Source organism: Natator depressus, chromosome 8, assembly GCF_965152275.1.
Source record: "Natator depressus isolate rNatDep1 chromosome 8, rNatDep2.hap1, whole genome shotgun sequence".
Lineage (NCBI taxonomy): Eukaryota > Metazoa > Chordata > Testudines > Cheloniidae > Natator > Natator depressus.
Window position 1 is genome coordinate 7578725 of NC_134241.1, and position 17511 is coordinate 7596235.

Here is a 17511-nt window from a genome sequence, read left to right on the forward strand (position 1 = left end):
TGAATTGTTTTATCTATCCTTTGGATATTTACAGCCCCCTTCACACTGCTCTATCAAAAACTCTCAACATAAATACCCTTTTCAAGGTTTTAGTAACCTGGTTAATTAATACTAATACTTTGCATCCATGGATCAAAGTGCTTTACAAAGATGCATGGAGCTATCCCCATTTCACAGCTGCAGGAGCTGAGGCCTAGAGCGGTTAGCTGGAAACAGAACATAGATCTTCAGACTCCTGGTCTCCTACCTTATCCATAGGAGCATAGTATTCTAACCACATTTATCTCACATTTATAGTGTCCCATTACCTTCCTGAATATCCTCAGCTAATGTGGTATTTTTCTCTCCATGCATGTTTGTGTTGCTCTACCTGCTCCCAGGCCATGAACATCGTGACATCGGTACTGTTGCTGTACTGCAGTGAGGAAGAGGCTTTCTGGATCCTGGTGGCCTTGTGTGAGCGGATGCTGCCAGACTACTACAATTCCAGGGTAGTGGGTGAGTCTGCCACATTCATCATGGGGGCTGGCATTTCCTTCTATTATACAATCAGCAGAACGACAGTTGTGTTTATTAACAGACCATTAAACATAGTGCATTTGAAAGATTGTGGGACACTAGCCGATGAAAGCTTTGGCCTCATTAATGATGTGTAAAGAATTTCCTGCAAATTCTAAATATCCAGTTATTCTCCCTGGAATAATTCAGTTCTTAACCCTTCAGGACCAGACAGCTATTAATTGGAGGGAAGACAGAGAAGAGAATCAGAAATGGGAAGGGGCTGGTGGGCTAGACTTACATGGAAAGATTTAAAAGAGCTAACTGTGTACATGACGAAGGGGTGGGGAGTCTACCAAGTATTTGAAGGGTGTAAACACAAAGGAATGGTGGCAGGAGTTATTTAGGTTGGTACTCAAGGGTATAAATAGGAATGATGGGATGAAATTAGGGGAAAAAAAATAACCTGACTATCAAATACTTCCTCATTGTGAGATCAGTTCAGTTTTAGAATAGTCTCCCAAGGGAAGTTGTGGAAGCCCCATTGCTTGGAACTTCTAAAATTAGACTGGATAAAGCACTAAAGTATATGCTGTAGGTGATTGTCCCACACAGTTGTTCAATTCTAATCTCTCTGCTTCTGTGACATTATTTTTAGAACAAGAATCGTTCACCCCACCACTCTTTCGTCTGGTGGGATATACAGATCAATTAATGACTTGCTCACCGCAGGGTGTACAGTAGCAGATCACATGATATTCACATGTGTATGCAGATCTCTTCAGTTATATTAAAGAGGGAACCAGGAAATACATATGACCAAACCTTAGTTGATTTCAGTTCTGTTGAAAACTGGCTGATTTGTGACTAGAATCAATATTTATCCAACTAGCATAGACTTACATTACTTTGTGCCCAGTCCCGCGACAGCAAATTGTCACTTCCCCCTTGTCTTTTCAGGTGCATTAGTGGACCAAGGCATCTTTGAGGAGCTCACGCGAGACTACCTTCCACAGCTGTCAGAGAAGATGCAGGAATTGGGAGTGATTTCCACCATTTCTCTCTCCTGGTTCCTCACCCTCTTCCTTAGCGTCATGCCCTTTGAGAGTGCTGTGGTCATTGTTGACTGCTTCTTCTACGAGGGCATCAAGCTTATCTTGCAGGTGTCTCTGGCCGTCCTGGATGCCAACATGGATAAGCTGCTAAACTGCTGTGATGAAGGCGAAGCCATGACTGTCCTGGGCAGGTAGCCCTCATTATTCTTCTTTGTAATTAAGTGAACGGCAGTGGTACTCGCCCTTCCACTCTGGTGTGAAATCCTTAATATTTTTCATGCTCTCACAATCTTCATTGCTTAGCAGTTTGAACTGTCAACGGTGTCACGGTGTCTCAGTGGGTCACAGCTGAGGATGCCAAATTCAGGACAAACTGCTGAGAAATAAGGCAGACTCACCCTAAACTGCTGGTTATTCTAACATTAGATTATACCAATCCAGTAATAAAAAATAAACTTCTGTCTCACCACAATGGTTAACAGGAAGTCAAAAATTCAGTCTCTTTAGGCATTCCAACCCTTCTCTCCCCACCCAGACACTATCTGAGTAGTTACTGAAAACCAATTTAATCAAATATAGGATTCTTCTAATCCCAAGAAATCAGCCATTTAGCTAGGTCAATATATAAGTCAGAACTTTCAACCCAATAATCACACTGATGCCAATCCTTTAGTAACTAAAACTAAAGTTTTAATAATAAAAGAGAAAAAGAAGAGAGTGAATAATGTTAATTGATCATATACATACAAATAATAGCAACATCCTTATATCAGATTTGTAGCAGTGATGGAATAGACTGCTGGCTTGTAAAATCTCTCTCATAACTTCCAAAATGTTGGAAGGTCTTCAGTCCGTATTTCAAAATGCTCCTTTTAGTTGTAAATCCACAGTCCAGAGAATCAAGGCAGGAAAGAGGCAAAATGGAGATAGCTCAGGGATCTTTTATATCCTTTGCCATGTGCCTGGAAATTTACTGTCTCTGTGGAAAGTTACTGGCCTAAGATGGAGTCCAGGGTCACATGATCATATCCCATGTCCTCACATGGCTTGATGACTCACAGGGGGTAGCCATTGCCCATATTCTTGCTGAGGTGTCCACAGAAAGAGCTACCTGGGCAGAGTGAGTTTCGTATGGCCCATTGGGAGAGCTAAATGTCCTTGCTGGGCCATCAGTACATAGCTGTTTGGCCTTAATGTAAGTTTTACCTGGTGGGTGTTACCCAGGAATACAACACATATGTATGATGCCAATACATAGCCAATATTCATAACTTCAGATACTAAAATGATGCGTGCATATAAACAGGATAATCATACTTACCAAATCATAACTTTTCTATCGACACCTTACGTGACATACTTTGTACAAGATTTGTTGCAGTTGTATAACAATGGCAGTATCAATTATCTAAATGGTGACATTCAATCATACAGCATCACACTATGAAGAAAGACCCATTCTGTTCTACCCTCAGGAATCCAAAAGCATTCAGTTGACTTTCTTCTACAGCATCCAGAAAATGGGGTCTCACGATAGAAAGCTAAGGTCTGAAGAGTTCCATCATATTTTCCAAAGCCCATCCTGGCATGATGTATCCCTGCTGTCTAGCTTGAGTTTGAAGTCTGAAAGGTTGCTGCTACCAAATCTAGGGAGAATTCTGATTCACTGTCAGTAACAGCTCCTAGTGGGAGGAGCATCCTAAAACCTGATGAGGCAAATCTTCCTGTAATGTAGCAAATGTAAGAAGGCTTCCTGTAGCAAAGTTAAATGTTGATCCATTCCAAACATGCCACCACCTGCACCTTATTTTTCTGAAATCTCATTAAAAACAGGTGCTCTGAAGAATTAAATGAGAACTGATTGTACTAGAGTGAAAGACATCAATAGTGCTAGGCAGGCTAGCTGGGAAGAAATAAATTTATTCCAGCCAATGAGATTGATTGTCCAAAGGAAGTGGAAATAGTATGTTTAAGATCTTACTTGCTTTTTTGTTAATTCTTGAGATTGTGTTAATCTAGAGCCCTGCCTTTGTTCTTGTTTATCCCCACAGGTACCTGGACAATGTAGTTAATCGGCAGAGTATTTCTCCACCTATCCCACACCTGCATGCCTTACTCACAAGTGGAGATGAGCCACCGCTTGAAATTGACATCTTTGAACTCATCAAAACATCCTATGAGGTCAGAGGCAAGATTAATATTTACTTGAGTGATCTTTGCCACTTAAGGTCCAGTCCTGCATTCCTTGTGCAGCCAAGACTCATTGGCTTCACTAGGGGCTTGTCTACACTTACCAGAGGATTGATGCTGAGGTGATCGATGTATTGGTGGTCGATTTAGCAGGTCTAGTGAAGATCCACTAAATCAATCACAGATCGCTCTCCCGTTGACTCCTGTACTCCACTGGATTGAGAAGAGTAGGGGGAGTCGACGGGAGACGCTCTACTGTCAACACTGCGTAGTGTAGACCCCGCGGTAAGTAGATCTAAGCTACGTCGATTTGAGTTACGCTATTCACATAACTCAAATTGTGTAGCTTACATCAAATTTTCCCTGTAATGTAGATAAGGCCTAAGAATATGGATTATGCAAGGGATGCAGAATTGGGCCACGAGTCTTCATGTTAAATATGATGGGACTTCAACTCTGTTCTTCTTTTCAGATTCCATGAAATCTCACCAACCATGCTAACTAAAATTGAAAATTGATTCTCAGTGCCTACTAAAGCTGATAGGTCAGAGATTCCCTCCACTCTCTGGAGAAAAGCTTTAGACTGTTATTTTGCACATGGGTTGAGCCAATGCCAGGGAATTGTAGAGGCAACTTAATTACTGAATATTGGAATGAAAAAGGAATGTTTTGGGGATAAACTTTTGGAGAGTTGTGAGTAACGTATCTGCACCAAACTCATCGTGCCAGGTTTGGCATGCCCATGAATCCCATTCTGCGGTGTCTGTGTTGTGATGATAGCTGGATGACCTGGAGTCTGCTAACCTGGGAGTGGTGGCTGCAGCAGCAGCCATGAATCCAATAGGCCATATTACAGAAATAGCAGGCATTCTCCCTGGTTCCCAATTACACTTTTCCAAAAGTAACTCTTCATGGATGATGACAACAGTATATTTGCATGGGAGAAAATAGTTTATTTTTATGTTTAATTACCAGGGCAGTTATCAGTGCACACTTGACACAGCCTCTCCCTCAATGCAATGAGGAAAATTGGGAAAAGACTTAGTTTTTCAGGTGGATTTCTTTTCTCTGCTACTCTCTCTTCCTCTCTGTCTTCTGTCATTGTCCTTTTCATCTCCCTTCAGATCACCCTTATACTGTTCTTCCCATACACCTTACGTTGCTTTCTAGTCTCGTTTTCTCACTAACTAGTGCCTGTTTGTCTCCTCCTCAAGGAAATCCTGTTTCTGTCATTGCGCTCTCTTCCTTCAAAGCACTACTCTTTCTGACTGTTCATTCCTTCTTGTTCCTTCCTTGTTTAAGCAGCAGCATCCAAATCATTTTACTTCTCTGATTAGTGCTGTTGAGAAAAAGCCCTGCCCCCTTACAGGTACATCACTCAATTTGAACATGGATTCCTAATGAGTGCTAACACATCTCATCACATGTTTTTATACTTCCCACCCACCATTAACAAAAGAGTCTTAGCAGACCATCTCTATTGACAAAAAGTCATTTTTTCCCTTTCAGGTCACTTCTAAGGTGATTCCTGATTTGGGGAACAATATGTCACTGAATGTGAGACTTGTCTCATTGGTACATGAGGGTGACCCGATGTGCTTTTCTTCCTTACTGTAGAAATTCAGCAACTTGAGGGCAGATGACATTGAGCAGATGCGCTTTAAGCAAAGATTGAAGGTGATCCAATCCCTGGAGGACACAGCCAAGAGGAGTGTGGTATGTAACACCCAGATTAAATGAGCTACCAGTTGGTATGTTAATGTAGCACATTTTGCTTTGAGTCCTCTGAAAATCTGCTCAATAGCAAACCCAGGATGTGGTGACTAAAGGGATGATGGTTAATGTGAAAAATATATCTGCTGACATTTAGCTCTCATTGATCTAGTCTAATAAGTTGGGCTGAAGAGCAGAGGAAACAGTTCAAGTGCTAAGATGTGATCCTGGTAAAATTATAGGCAAATCATTGCCAGTATGAACCTTTGTAACACTTTCCATTGGTTAGAGCTGCCTGTATTTGTTACTTTTCATCTTGGCTCTTTGAGGGTTGCAGGATTGTAGATACTGCTGTCCTTCCCACCCAGAGGGTGTGCTGTCATGTTGGGAACCCACAGAGGACTAGGACGGAGGAGGAGCATCTGCATCTTACTGCCACTTTACTCTTCTATTTGTGCCAGTTGTGAAACCTGTTCCCTTTGCCCCTCTCACTGTAGCACCTGCGCTATAGATGTCTGACAATAGGGGCATCGGAAAGCCACAAAGTGAAACAAAGGCAAAGAGGTGACATGTCACTTGTTCTCACTTCCAATTACAATGCAGTCAGAGCAGAAAACATACTTAACACTTTGAGCAGCTTTTTATTGTGTTTACCCTCCTCGTTCAAGGAGGGTACAGCTGTTCTCTGTGTCAGCAGTTGCTGGCATCTTCCTGTCCTAGCAACTCAGAGAGGTGAGACTGTTTTCCTTCAGTTCAAAATCACTATAACACTCCTTCCTCCTCTGTACCTTAGTCAAGTCTCTTGGCCTTTTTCATGGTATATAAAATATTGTTTCTTACAGTAAGTGAATAAATTTTCCAGTTTAGGAGTAATAAATGTTCATTCTATTTCTCTCCCTTACTTTAGGTCCGAGCTATATCTGGTGACATTGGTTTTTCTATGGAACAACTAGAAGAGCTTTATGTGGTGTTCAAGGTAGGGACCTGACATGGGGAAGAATGTGTCCTAGTCACTCTGCCTCAGATATACAGATATCCAAGATTGAGTGGATGGGGTAGTAATAGCATTGTATTTCTATCCAGAATCTGTCAAAAGCAGAAGTGGGGCTCTGGGGTACAGAAGTGGGGCTCTGGGGTGCCAGTGAGACCGGCTCTAGTATGTCTGATTTTTTTTTTTTTTATTTTTATTTACAAAGATGATGGAAAACTGTTCACAGCATTTAAATGATATTCGTCGGGGAGAGATGCTGGCAATGTTGGAAAGGAATGTTTAGTGGCTAGAGTAGAGGACTTGGATTCAGAAGACCTTGGTTTTATTCCTAGCTCTGCCACTGACTTGCTTTGTAATCTTGGGCAAGTCACTTAACCCTTCTGTGCCTCAGTTTGCCCATATGTAAAAATGGGATGAAAGTTCCCTACCTCACGAGAGCAATAAGACTCAGTGTTTGTGATGCCTTTGAAATACTCAGTTGCACGATGTTGTAGACGTAGCAAAGTAAGATGGTATGACTTATTCATAAAACTTTCATTTTAGCACTGTGACAAATCTTGTGTACTCAAATCTCTGCCTGAGTCTTCATCCAAATCTGATAGTGCCTTTTGTTCTCCTTGAAATCGGACTTTTTCTAGTTTGATCAAATCCTCTTCCTCATTTCTCAGAGCTCAGCCATGATCACACATGGACCTTAGGAATAAATAAGGGGAGGAGAAAAATAGATGTATGAGCAAAAGTTTCTTCTCTGGCTACGCAGTGTCTTTGTCCGTGAGGTTTAATTGAGTCCCTAAGCATGAAGGTTTGTGTAACTATTAATGGTTTGACCTATTAACCCTTTCCCCTCAAAGGCAAAACACCTGACGAGCTGTTATTGGGGGAGCAGCCGCACTGCAGCTGCCCACCGAGATCAGAGCTTGCCCTACCTGGAGCAGTATCGCATTGACTTGGAGCAGTTCAGAGAGCTGTTTGCCAGTCTAACCCTCTGGTCCTGTGGCCTCCACACACCTGTGCTGGCAGGGCGAATGTTCCGGCTTCTAGATGAGAACAGGGACTCTCTCATTAACTTCAAGGAGTTTGTTACAGGAATGAGTAAGTGTCTTTTCTAGAGATGCTGTGGAATGTTTAGCAAAGTTTTCCACTGTTCTGAGCACATAACCATAGAGAGACAATAGAATTCATCCAGGAGGGAGGACGATGTCATTACAGAATGAGAAATGCCTTCTTGCTAAACAAGTTAGACGTTGTGCAGGATGCAGCAGCACAGATTTCTTTCTGTACAGGAGCTGTAGCTGCATATCTTTTCAGCTTCCCCTTGCTTGTATGGCCCCTGTGAGCTGTCAGTGACTCTTAACACTAAGGGCTATTTATTTCATCCTTTCCCCCACAGGTGGGATGTATCATGGTGACCTGACTGAGAAGCTTAAACTACTTTACAAATTGCACCTGCCTCCGGGTGAGTAATCTCTTCTCCCTCCTTCTCTGACACCCAATGGTAGCTATCACACTGGCTGACGAGCATCCTTACGTGTTTTGCTAGATATTTCAATAAAGCTTTTTTTGTGTTCCCACCTACTGAGGGGAATGAATGGATAGCCTACCTCAGTGGTTCTCAGACTGATCTATGAAGAATTTGCTGGTGATCTGCAGAAAGCTGGTTACATAGCCAGCCTCATTTCCAGCTACTAAATTGCATTGAAGGACAGCTAAATATTAAAAAACAAAAAAGAAACCGAACCATTGATATATATGAATTATCAGTGTAAGTAAGTGCTGTAGTTTCCACAGGGATGTTACATGATGGCAGATGGGAGGGGAGAGGTGCCTCAGTAACCCGATCATCTTCTGCTCTCTCTGCCTTTCTCTGCATGTACAGCTCTGATCTCAGAAGAGGCTGAGTCTGCTCTGGAGGCCACAAGTTATTTCACAGAGGATATCTCGACAGAAGGTAACATAACACCTGCTCTAACCTAAGAGATGAAGGCTGCAAGTGTCGCACAAGTCTGTGCAGTTTGAATGGTGACCCTCTAAAGCAGGGTTGATCAGTAGAAGTGTTTTAGGGTTGCTTCTCATTGTTGCATGGGGAAGATGAGTCAGTTGATGGGCTGTTTAATCCCTGCTTTTCTAGAAGAGAATGCAGCATGCTGTGAAACACTCTCACGCAGACTGCTGAGGAGGAACGTTAATGATGCTGTCTGCTTTTACCAACCTGTCTTTCCTGTTTCCAAGTTCAGGGAGTCTCACTGTGTCTCTTCCCCCCCCCCCCCCACCTCCTTTATGTGTGTCTCTGTGTCTGGCCCACTCTCTGTTTTCCCTTGAATTTACCCTGCCCTCAAACCCTCTCTCTGCTGCTCCAGTATCTCCTTTTGTCTCAGAGCTGGATTTCTTCTTGCACTGTGAGTCTCAAGGTTAGTCTCTAGGGTGTGCACACACGCTGAGCTCTTTGTTATTATGCTAAAATAATCTGCCAGCACTGAAGCGCCATGTAAAATACCATGAAATTATTTTATTGCTGCTTTCCACTGGCACTCCCTCTATACATGCAATGCTATACCTAGCACTTTGTTTGTTTGCCTCATGTGCATTTTAGATGCCTTTCAGTAACTGTGTTTATTCTATCTACTGGGTTACAGCTCTGTTATAACCAAAGGTGACTAATTTTAATTAGAGGCTTTGGCCTTGAGAAAAAGTTTGACCTATAGTTCCTCCAGTGGAATTTGGCAATGGCTATTCCCATTGAAAAATTTACTTGACACCTACTAGGCTGAGAACTAAGTCTACTAGCCAATGTAAAGATAGCAGTGCCATCACCAGGGCTTCTCCAGAGCCTTGCAGCTTAAAGGAAGGAAGAGTTGTGTAGTATTTAATGTGTACTACAGCATTGTCAATCAACTTTCTATTTAATACGCTTTTTAAAATTTAACTTACTGCTATGGCTGATCAAATAGCAGAATAAAAGGATTAAGTATATTATTTGATAAATTTCACTAATATGTATTGAATAATGTATTAGCCAAATAAGGTGTGACCCTCCAAAGCAGTGGTCTCCAAAGCGGGGTGAGCGCAAGACCATCCGTGGGGGTGCGTGGCACGCTGGCGGCAGCTCGGCTCTCCCCGCTCCGTCTTCGGCGGCACGCTGGCGGCAGCTCGGCTCTCCCCGCTCCGTCTTCGGCGGCACGCCGGCGGCTGCTCTTTTTTTGCTTCCCCAGAGCTGGCCCTGGGGGTGTGTGATTCAAAAAGTTTGGAGACCCCTACTCTAAAGAGCTGGTTGAATAACAGTGTCAAATAAATTACTCAAATAACATTGGTGACATGTGAATAATATATTTATCTAATACTGTTCCATCATCTTTATATATTTAATTTCTCTTGCTTTTGTTGTATCTTCTTTCCTTTCCGGGGCTCATTCCACTTTTTCTTTCTTATAATAGATCATGGGGCTTAGTTAACTTCCATGTCTATTTCATCTCATCCTTAGCTCTCTCTCTCTTCCTTTCCCCATATTGTGCTCTTTTCTTACCTATCCCTTTGTACCATATTTTTCTTTGCCCACTTATCCCATCAATCTCTCCTTCTCCCTCTTTCCTTTCCTGCCTATTAATCTATTCATTCACAGGCTGTGTAATGCTAACACTTTTCTTCAAACTTCTACCATTGCTAATGTCAAGCTGTCCTGTGGTGGCTCAAGAACGTGAATAACAACTTCAGGGCAGACTGTTAAGAAGCAGGGCACAAACCCCAAATTGGTTGTGAGTTCTGCACTTAGATTTCACTAACCTATTATCAAGTGTGAACTCCTCAAGCACTATACAGCTTCAGCATGAAGTCACAGATAGTCCCCTTGCGTACTCTGATCTATCTTGCCACCCAGATAAGCTTACCTTTGTGATAGATGGTCCCTTACACCAAGTACTATTCAGGTTATTCCCAGTCCCAAAGGACCAGTCAGTTACGCCAGGTCAATTGCACCTTAGATCTTACAGCAAAGACAACCTTTGTAGCCAATCCTATAATAAACCATCTAAGGATTTATTAACTAGGAAAAGGAAATGAGTTATTTACAAGGTTAAAGCAGGTAAACACATTCACACAAATGAGTTCCACTGTTTCAAAAGGTAATTGAAACTTCTATAATATGCAAGTTCGATATGTCCCTTAGGGCTAACCCAGGCTAAGCATTGGGGATCTTTTGCTTATGCTTACTAGTACTTGCCCCCTCAGAGTCCAAGCAGCATAAAGGATACAGTTTCTCCTTGTTACCGCCTTTTACTGCTTTCCCCCTTCTGCCTCAAGTTGCAAGTTCAGCTGTTGGGAGGAATTCAGTTGCATGTCTCCTTTTCAGTTGGGGATGAGGAGAGCAATCAACAGTTTTTTGTCCTCTCATGTTCCACAGTGATTTGTCTAGTGTTCATGGGTCTTCTTTTGTTGGACAGGAGATAACACCTCCTGTGGCAAGCTAGTATTTCACACTTGGTAATGCTTCTCTTCTTACTGGTGATTCGCAGTTACAGAGCATTACCTGTATGTGTTATCTTATGACATGGGATACAGATATTATAAGTGAGATTAATGCATGCAGCAATTTACAAGCATTCCATAAAGTCTAAACACATTTTTATAACTAAGGCCTATTTTAATAATACTAACACATGGGGGAGCCAGAATGTTTCCAGTTATGTATTTGTCAGTGTTCAGTTGAAACCTAGGGATCTTAGCATGAACTGGCACCTAGTCTGCCAGCATCACTGCTACCAGCTGTTAAGCTGCACCAGTGGAAAAAATTAAGACAACTGCTATGTTAGACAATGCCATAAGTCTTGGAAATTTTAGGAGACACCTCACAGCCCAAGGAGTTGACTTTCCAAATATGAGTAACAGGTAACCTTTGGAACCACAGGGCTTATGAACTTTTTAAAATGTAAACTCACATTCTGCAAACTTGATACTCACCTGGAAAAGCTTTCTACTTACTGTGTGCAAGTAGATTTTTCAAGCTGTGGCTTTTTCGGTCCCGCTATATGCTGTAGGGGAATGGTGTAGGAAAGCTAGCCCTAATTTTATTAAAAATACCCATGTCTGTACTATATTGGATATGTAAGTTTGTCTTGTACACTGTGCAGTAATAGGATATTCGCTGAGTCACTTTTCTAATATCAATGTTTGTTTAGAAGCAGCTACTCAGGAAGACAGAGGAGGGAGAAATGGGGATTCCAAAGAAAAAGGTAACTAACTATTCCCTAACGTGGACAAGTAGCTCCCTGGCATTTCCCAGTTTTGTCATTCATGTAATGTCAGGTTTTTTAACTCCTACTCCTTTACTCTAGCATAGGAAACCTCTCAAGGCTTTGCTCATGGAAAGAGGCACAATGTAATGTGGTCAAGGGAATTTTTATGCCTTGCTGATTCTGATATGGTAACAGCCTCCAAGCTGAAAGGGTCTTGATGCGCTAGAGAGGCCTTAACTCACCAGCCATGAACTGCAGAACTGCAAAATTTACAGAAAAGCAGAGTTTATTTCATACCTGCCAAGCTGATTGCAGAAGTGTTTGTTTTGCTCCTCTGCATCACATAAGAAAAACTCTAAAAGCAGAGTGCCGTTCCCTATGGTCTCATCTCCTGAGTCGTCGTCAGTGAAATCCTCTAAAACAGTATTCTTGCAAGCATAGAATCATGGAAATGTAGGGCTGGAAGGGACGTCAAGAGGTTATCTATTCCAGCCTCCTTGCACTGAGGCAGGACCAAGTAAACCTAGACACTGCCTGACGTGTGTGTCCATCCTGTTCTTAAAAACTTCCAGTGATTCTACAACCTCCCTTAGCAGCCTATTCCAGTGCTTAACTACCCTTATAATTAGAAAGATTTTCCTAATCTCTAACCTAAATCTCCCTTGCTGTGGATTAAACTAATTACTTTTTGTCCATCCTTCAATGAACATGGAAAATAATTTGTCAGTGTTTTTTTAGGCCTTAACATAACCATTTTCAAATTTCAGGGCCCCATTCAGTCTTCATTTTTCAAACATGCCCAGTTTTTTAACCTTTCCTCATAAATCAGGTTTTCTAAACTTTTTATCACGTTTGTCCTCTCTCCACTTTGACTACATCTTCCTCAAAGTGCGGCACCCAGAATTGTCACAGTATTCCAGCTGAGGCGACCAGTGCCAAGTAGAGTGGGACAGTTATCTCCTGTCTTACATATGATGCTCCTGCTAAAACATCCGAGAATGATGTCAGCCTTTTTCACAGCTGCATCACATTATTTACTCTCATTCAATTTGCAGTCCACTATAACCTCCAGATCCTTTTCAGCAGGACTGCCACCTACTCAGTTATTCCCCATTTCATATTTGTGAGCTTTATTTTTCCTTGTTAAGTGTAGTACTTTGCACTTGGCCTTTTTAAATTTCATCTTGTTAATTTTGGGCCAATTCTCCAATTTGTCAAGGTTGTTTTGAATTGTAATCCTATCCTGTAAAGTGTTTGCAAGTGTGATGTCATAAACAAATTTGATAAGCATACTCTCCACTCCATTATCCAAGACCTTCATGAAAATATTGAATAGTACTAGATCCACCTGTGGGACTGAACTAGATATTTCTTGCCAGTTTGACAGGAAACCATTGATAACTACTCTCTGAGTACAGGTTTCAGAGTAGCAGCCGTGTTAGTCTGTATCCATAAAAAGAAAAGGAGTACTTGTGGCACCATAGAGACTAACACATTTATTAGAGCATAAGCTTTCGTGAGCTACAGCTCACTTCATCGGATACATCCGATGAAGCTTATGCTCTAATAAATGTTAGTCTCTAAGGTGCCACAAGTACTCCTTTTCTTTGAGTACAGTATTACAGCCAGTTGTGCCCCCACCTTACAGTAATTTCATCTAGACTGTATTTCCCTAGTTTGCTCATGAGAATGTCATGTGGAATAGTATCAGAAGCCTTACTAAAATCAAGATATATCATGTCTGCTGCTTCTCCCCCATCCACTAGGTCAGTAACCTTGTCAGAGAAGGAAACTTGGTTGGTTTGGCATCTCAGTCCATTAATCCCCTGCCTCTAATGATCTAGCCTTGCCTTGCAGAGGAGAAGGGTACCAGCCCCCAGGATTACAGATACTACCTGCGAATGTGGGCCAAGGAAAAGTATTCCAAGAAAGAAACCATCAAGGATCTCCCGAAAATGAACCAGGTAGGAAGTGAACTGAGAATGTGTTTCCAGTTGAGCGATTTACAGCAGGGATGGAGTAAGGCAGGATACAGCAGGCTCACAGTTCTGCCAATACACTTTAACCCTTACAGCATTCCTTGCTGTTTCAATATTTAGAGTTCTAATGATGTCAAACCCTAGTGGTTCTATTATATGGACATGCATCCGATGGAGGACTAGTTTGAGATTTTACTTATAAACTAAACTAATTTTGTTTCAAACTTAAGACATATTTCCAGTGGTGAAAATCAGTACATTTAACCCTCCTCCTCCGATTAGAACTCTAAACAAAGGCTCCCCTCCAGTGCAGTGTGTTTCAAACATCCCCTTAATGCCATTCCCCTGACTTATACACTGCCTAGGGTTTTCACTACCTTTAGAAGATGGAGCACTATGCAAAATATTAGACTACATATTAGTAAGTGTCCTGCATCATGAAAACATAAGCTGCTACTTGGAGGGCATGATCTAATACAGGATGATCTAATAGGAGTCACTGCTTCTCAGTAGGTGGCTCATAGTTCATCCACCATTGTAGATTTAGTGGAGGTTTCATAATCTTTGCTGTGGTTTCATTTTCTGTTTTTAAAGGAGCAGTTTATAGAGTTATGCAAGACCCTTTACAACATGTTCAGTGAGGACCCAGTGGAACAAGAGCTGTACCATGCCATTGCCACTGTAGCCAGCCTCCTCCTACGAATTGGGGAAGTTGGAAAAAAATTCTCCAACCGACCCATGAAGAAGACTGATGACTGCAAAGCAAATAATACCGATGCTGAAAGTGAAGAGGAGTCACCAACGTCTGAACACAGTCAAAATTCAGCAGTGGAGCAGCAACCCCAAGCTGACCCTGAAGACAGAGCTTCTGGCGATATCCAGGCTGGAAAAACCCATCAGGAAAAACAAACTCCAGGAGATGGGGATGGTGGAGAAGGATCAGGATCTCCTATACAGCTCCCGTCAGATGATGAAACCAAAGACGATATGTCCATGTCTTCCTACTCCATGGTTAGCACGGGTTCCCTGCAGTGTGAAGATATTGCAGATGACACAGTCCTGGTTGGTTGTGAAGCTAGCAGTTCAGCTGCAAGGTATGGCAGCACCATTGACACTGACTGGTCTATCTCCTTTGAGCAGATCTTGGCTTCCATGCTTACAGAGACAGCCCTGGTAAACTACTTTGAGAAGAAGGTTGACATTGGCCTGAAGATAAAAGAGCAGAAGAAAGTAGAAAGGCAGTTCAGCTCATCCAGTGACTATGATCTCTCCTCCTCAGTGTCAGGCTGAACTCAAGGAAAGCAGTAATGTCTCAGGTGATAAAGGGTGAGGCTATAGACATTGGGCAGATGGCAGGAGTTTTTTTACCCAGACCAATAACTACACAACAACTACAGTAGATTCTGCTGAATAAGTGGCTTGTCACAGTGGCTGTTTAACATAGACACCTCTCTGGAGACCTGGCTTGGTGGAATTACATTACATTCTCAAGAGCATGAAAGCTATTAGAACCTGATAGCCCCATAGGCTTGCAATTACCACTGTAAATTATGCATGTCTGCCTCTGGTTATCTTTTTTAATGAAGTTTTATTTCAAACACAGCCACTCCATGCCCTGTCCTCATTTGCTATAGATTTCTGGGTAGTTTTGTACAGAAGATGCAGCCCAGCTTGAAACTCTGTACGTCTTTGGCTGTCACTCTGTGATCTAAGCAGTATGTCTAAGTGCTCTCAGTCCTTGGCCTATAAAATAGTCTTATTAGGTTCTTAGATACAGTACTGTAACTTGGCAAATGTATTGCAATCGTATCCCATTGCTCCCAGCATCCTGAGACTTTAATGCAGTAGTTTCTCAGATCTGGAGGCTTCTATGGATGTGATTTGCCATCCCAGTAGCGTGTGATTTTTCAACATTTTACAAGAAAGTGTCATGTAAACACTTGTTTTCTAAGCCTCTGTTTTTAACTCTTTGACCCAAGGAATTGGTGGTTTTGAATTGTGTCTGAAGCCACAAGCTCCTTGACATTGATGCATAAGAAGCAGTAGGACCCAAAAAGATATTGGGTCTGCCAAGGGGTTAGATCGTGGATGCAAGTCCTGAACTGGAAATCAGCTTACTGGAGCCCAGTTGTTACAAGCTGTTGGTACACAGATCTGTTTTTCTTACTCTTGTTGCTTCTGACATTAGTTTTTTCACAACCTTTCCGTCAGCACAGCCATTAGCTTTTAAAAGAAAAATATCTTCTGTAATTTAATTTCCTGGCAATATTTTACTTCATTTTAATATACTAATGATGGATCTGATTTTTTAAAAGATCCATAGTAAATTTGTCATAAACCAGTCGAATATCAATGTATGACCCGGGCTTGCAGAGCCCATGTCAATCACTGAATTATCACAGAGCAAATATATCACTTGATAGAACCTTAACAGATCAGTTTCTCACTGTGGACAGGGCCACAGCAGATCTGATTTGTATGAGGCAGAAAACTTACATGAGCACCTGGTGCCACTTGTGACTGTTCCCTGTAGCCTCTCTGAAGTACAGGGCTTTCCAGGAGCATGTGCATCTCCAGGCTGCCTGTACAACAGGAGTCCAAAGAGCTGTTTACACCTCAGTCCTGAGAAGGGGAGCGGGAGCAAAGTTGTGGTGCTCTACTCTCAGCCATCACTCTAATACCTGAAATCTGAACAGACTAGCTCACCTGCGAGTTTAAAAGCTTATATAGCTGGAGGGAGTGCAGCTACAGATTACCCTCTGCAAATTAACTGTGGACCAGAGGAAAGTAGACGCTCCATTTGGGAACGGTAACTTCCCTGTGGGAGGGCCTCCCCTCCCAGGAAGCATCATCATTTCGTTTCATACAGACCTGTTCATCTCATTACAAAAGCATCTGTGTTCCAGTGGCATGTGCCTCACTGGCAGAGAGCAAGAATGTTAGCATGGGCTGGTGCAGAGCCAGTACTGAGGATGAGCCACATTGGTGCTTCTGGCTGGTGTTCAGAACAGACGGGGATGACAAAGACTGGAGCCAGCTGATGGATGTTCCCAAGTAAGGTACCATTTTATGCGATGTTCAGTGTTACTTCCTTTTGTGGTGTTCTCTCTGTATTCACAGCCAATGCATATTTCCTAATTCTCTGCCTCCTCTGTCATGTACCTCTGGAGAGCAACTCTAGTAAAATTGCTTTTACTAATTCAGTAATTTATTGTAATTTTTTTTAAGTACAGGTAATACATGTGATTTTACATTGTCTATGTCTGATCTGTCATGTGCTCAATAAATGAACCAGAATCCACACACCGCCCTGGACTGGCTTTCACTTTATCAGCTGAACACTGCTTACCCTCAGGGTGTCTGAGCGTATGATTTTTCCTCACTCCATAGCTAGGTTGTATGTCCATGATTGTTGCCTAAGGCAGTAGACCCAATGGATGGCCTGTGTCAGCTGACTCGGGCTCAGAGGTCTCAGGCTGTGGGGCTATAAAATTGCAGTGTAGCTGTTCTGACTCAAAGAACCCTCTCGGATGGAGGGGAGTCCCAGTGTGAGAAGGAGGGTCTCACTTTTCTCTCCCTATCCCCTCCACACAATTCCCATCTCCCTCACAGTATCAATGCCAGGAGACTGCAATTGCACACCGATTAATCGCTATGGGGATGCAAAAACATGTCCCTTCTCTCTGGCTTGCAGTGGTCACCTTCATGATTATTTTAATCAAGGTAGGCCTGAGGCTTCTGCGGAAAAGCCTTTGCCAACTATTACAGCAGTCCTGGGGCACTGAACAACTTAAACATTTTTATTGACTTTGGAATATTAATACATCAGATGTTTCCACATGGAAGCAAGCTGTTTGAGT

General features: G+C 42.3%; 1 protein-coding gene across 4 annotated transcripts in view; it reads left to right on the top strand.

Annotated features, from left to right (window-relative positions):
- The window catches only part of TBC1D9B (TBC1 domain family member 9B), a 38616-nt gene extending 21664 nt beyond the window's left edge, over positions 1-16952 (top strand). For all 4 annotated transcript variants that reach the window (XM_074960330.1, XM_074960332.1, XM_074960333.1 and 1 more), the window contains 11 exons: positions 381-498; positions 1459-1744; positions 3605-3734; positions 5361-5459; positions 6364-6432; positions 7299-7539; positions 7838-7903; positions 8324-8395; positions 11616-11669; positions 13530-13636; positions 14246-16952. In XM_074960330.1, coding sequence (XP_074816431.1) covers positions 381-498; positions 1459-1744; positions 3605-3734; positions 5361-5459; positions 6364-6432; positions 7299-7539; positions 7838-7903; positions 8324-8395; positions 11616-11669; positions 13530-13636; positions 14246-14941 — 1938 coding nt within the window. In that variant the 3' untranslated portion in view covers positions 14942-16952. The remainder of the gene's footprint in view (positions 1-380; positions 499-1458; positions 1745-3604; positions 3735-5360; positions 5460-6363; positions 6433-7298; positions 7540-7837; positions 7904-8323; positions 8396-11615; positions 11670-13529; positions 13637-14245) is intronic.
- The last annotated feature ends 559 nt before the right edge of the window (positions 16953-17511 follow it).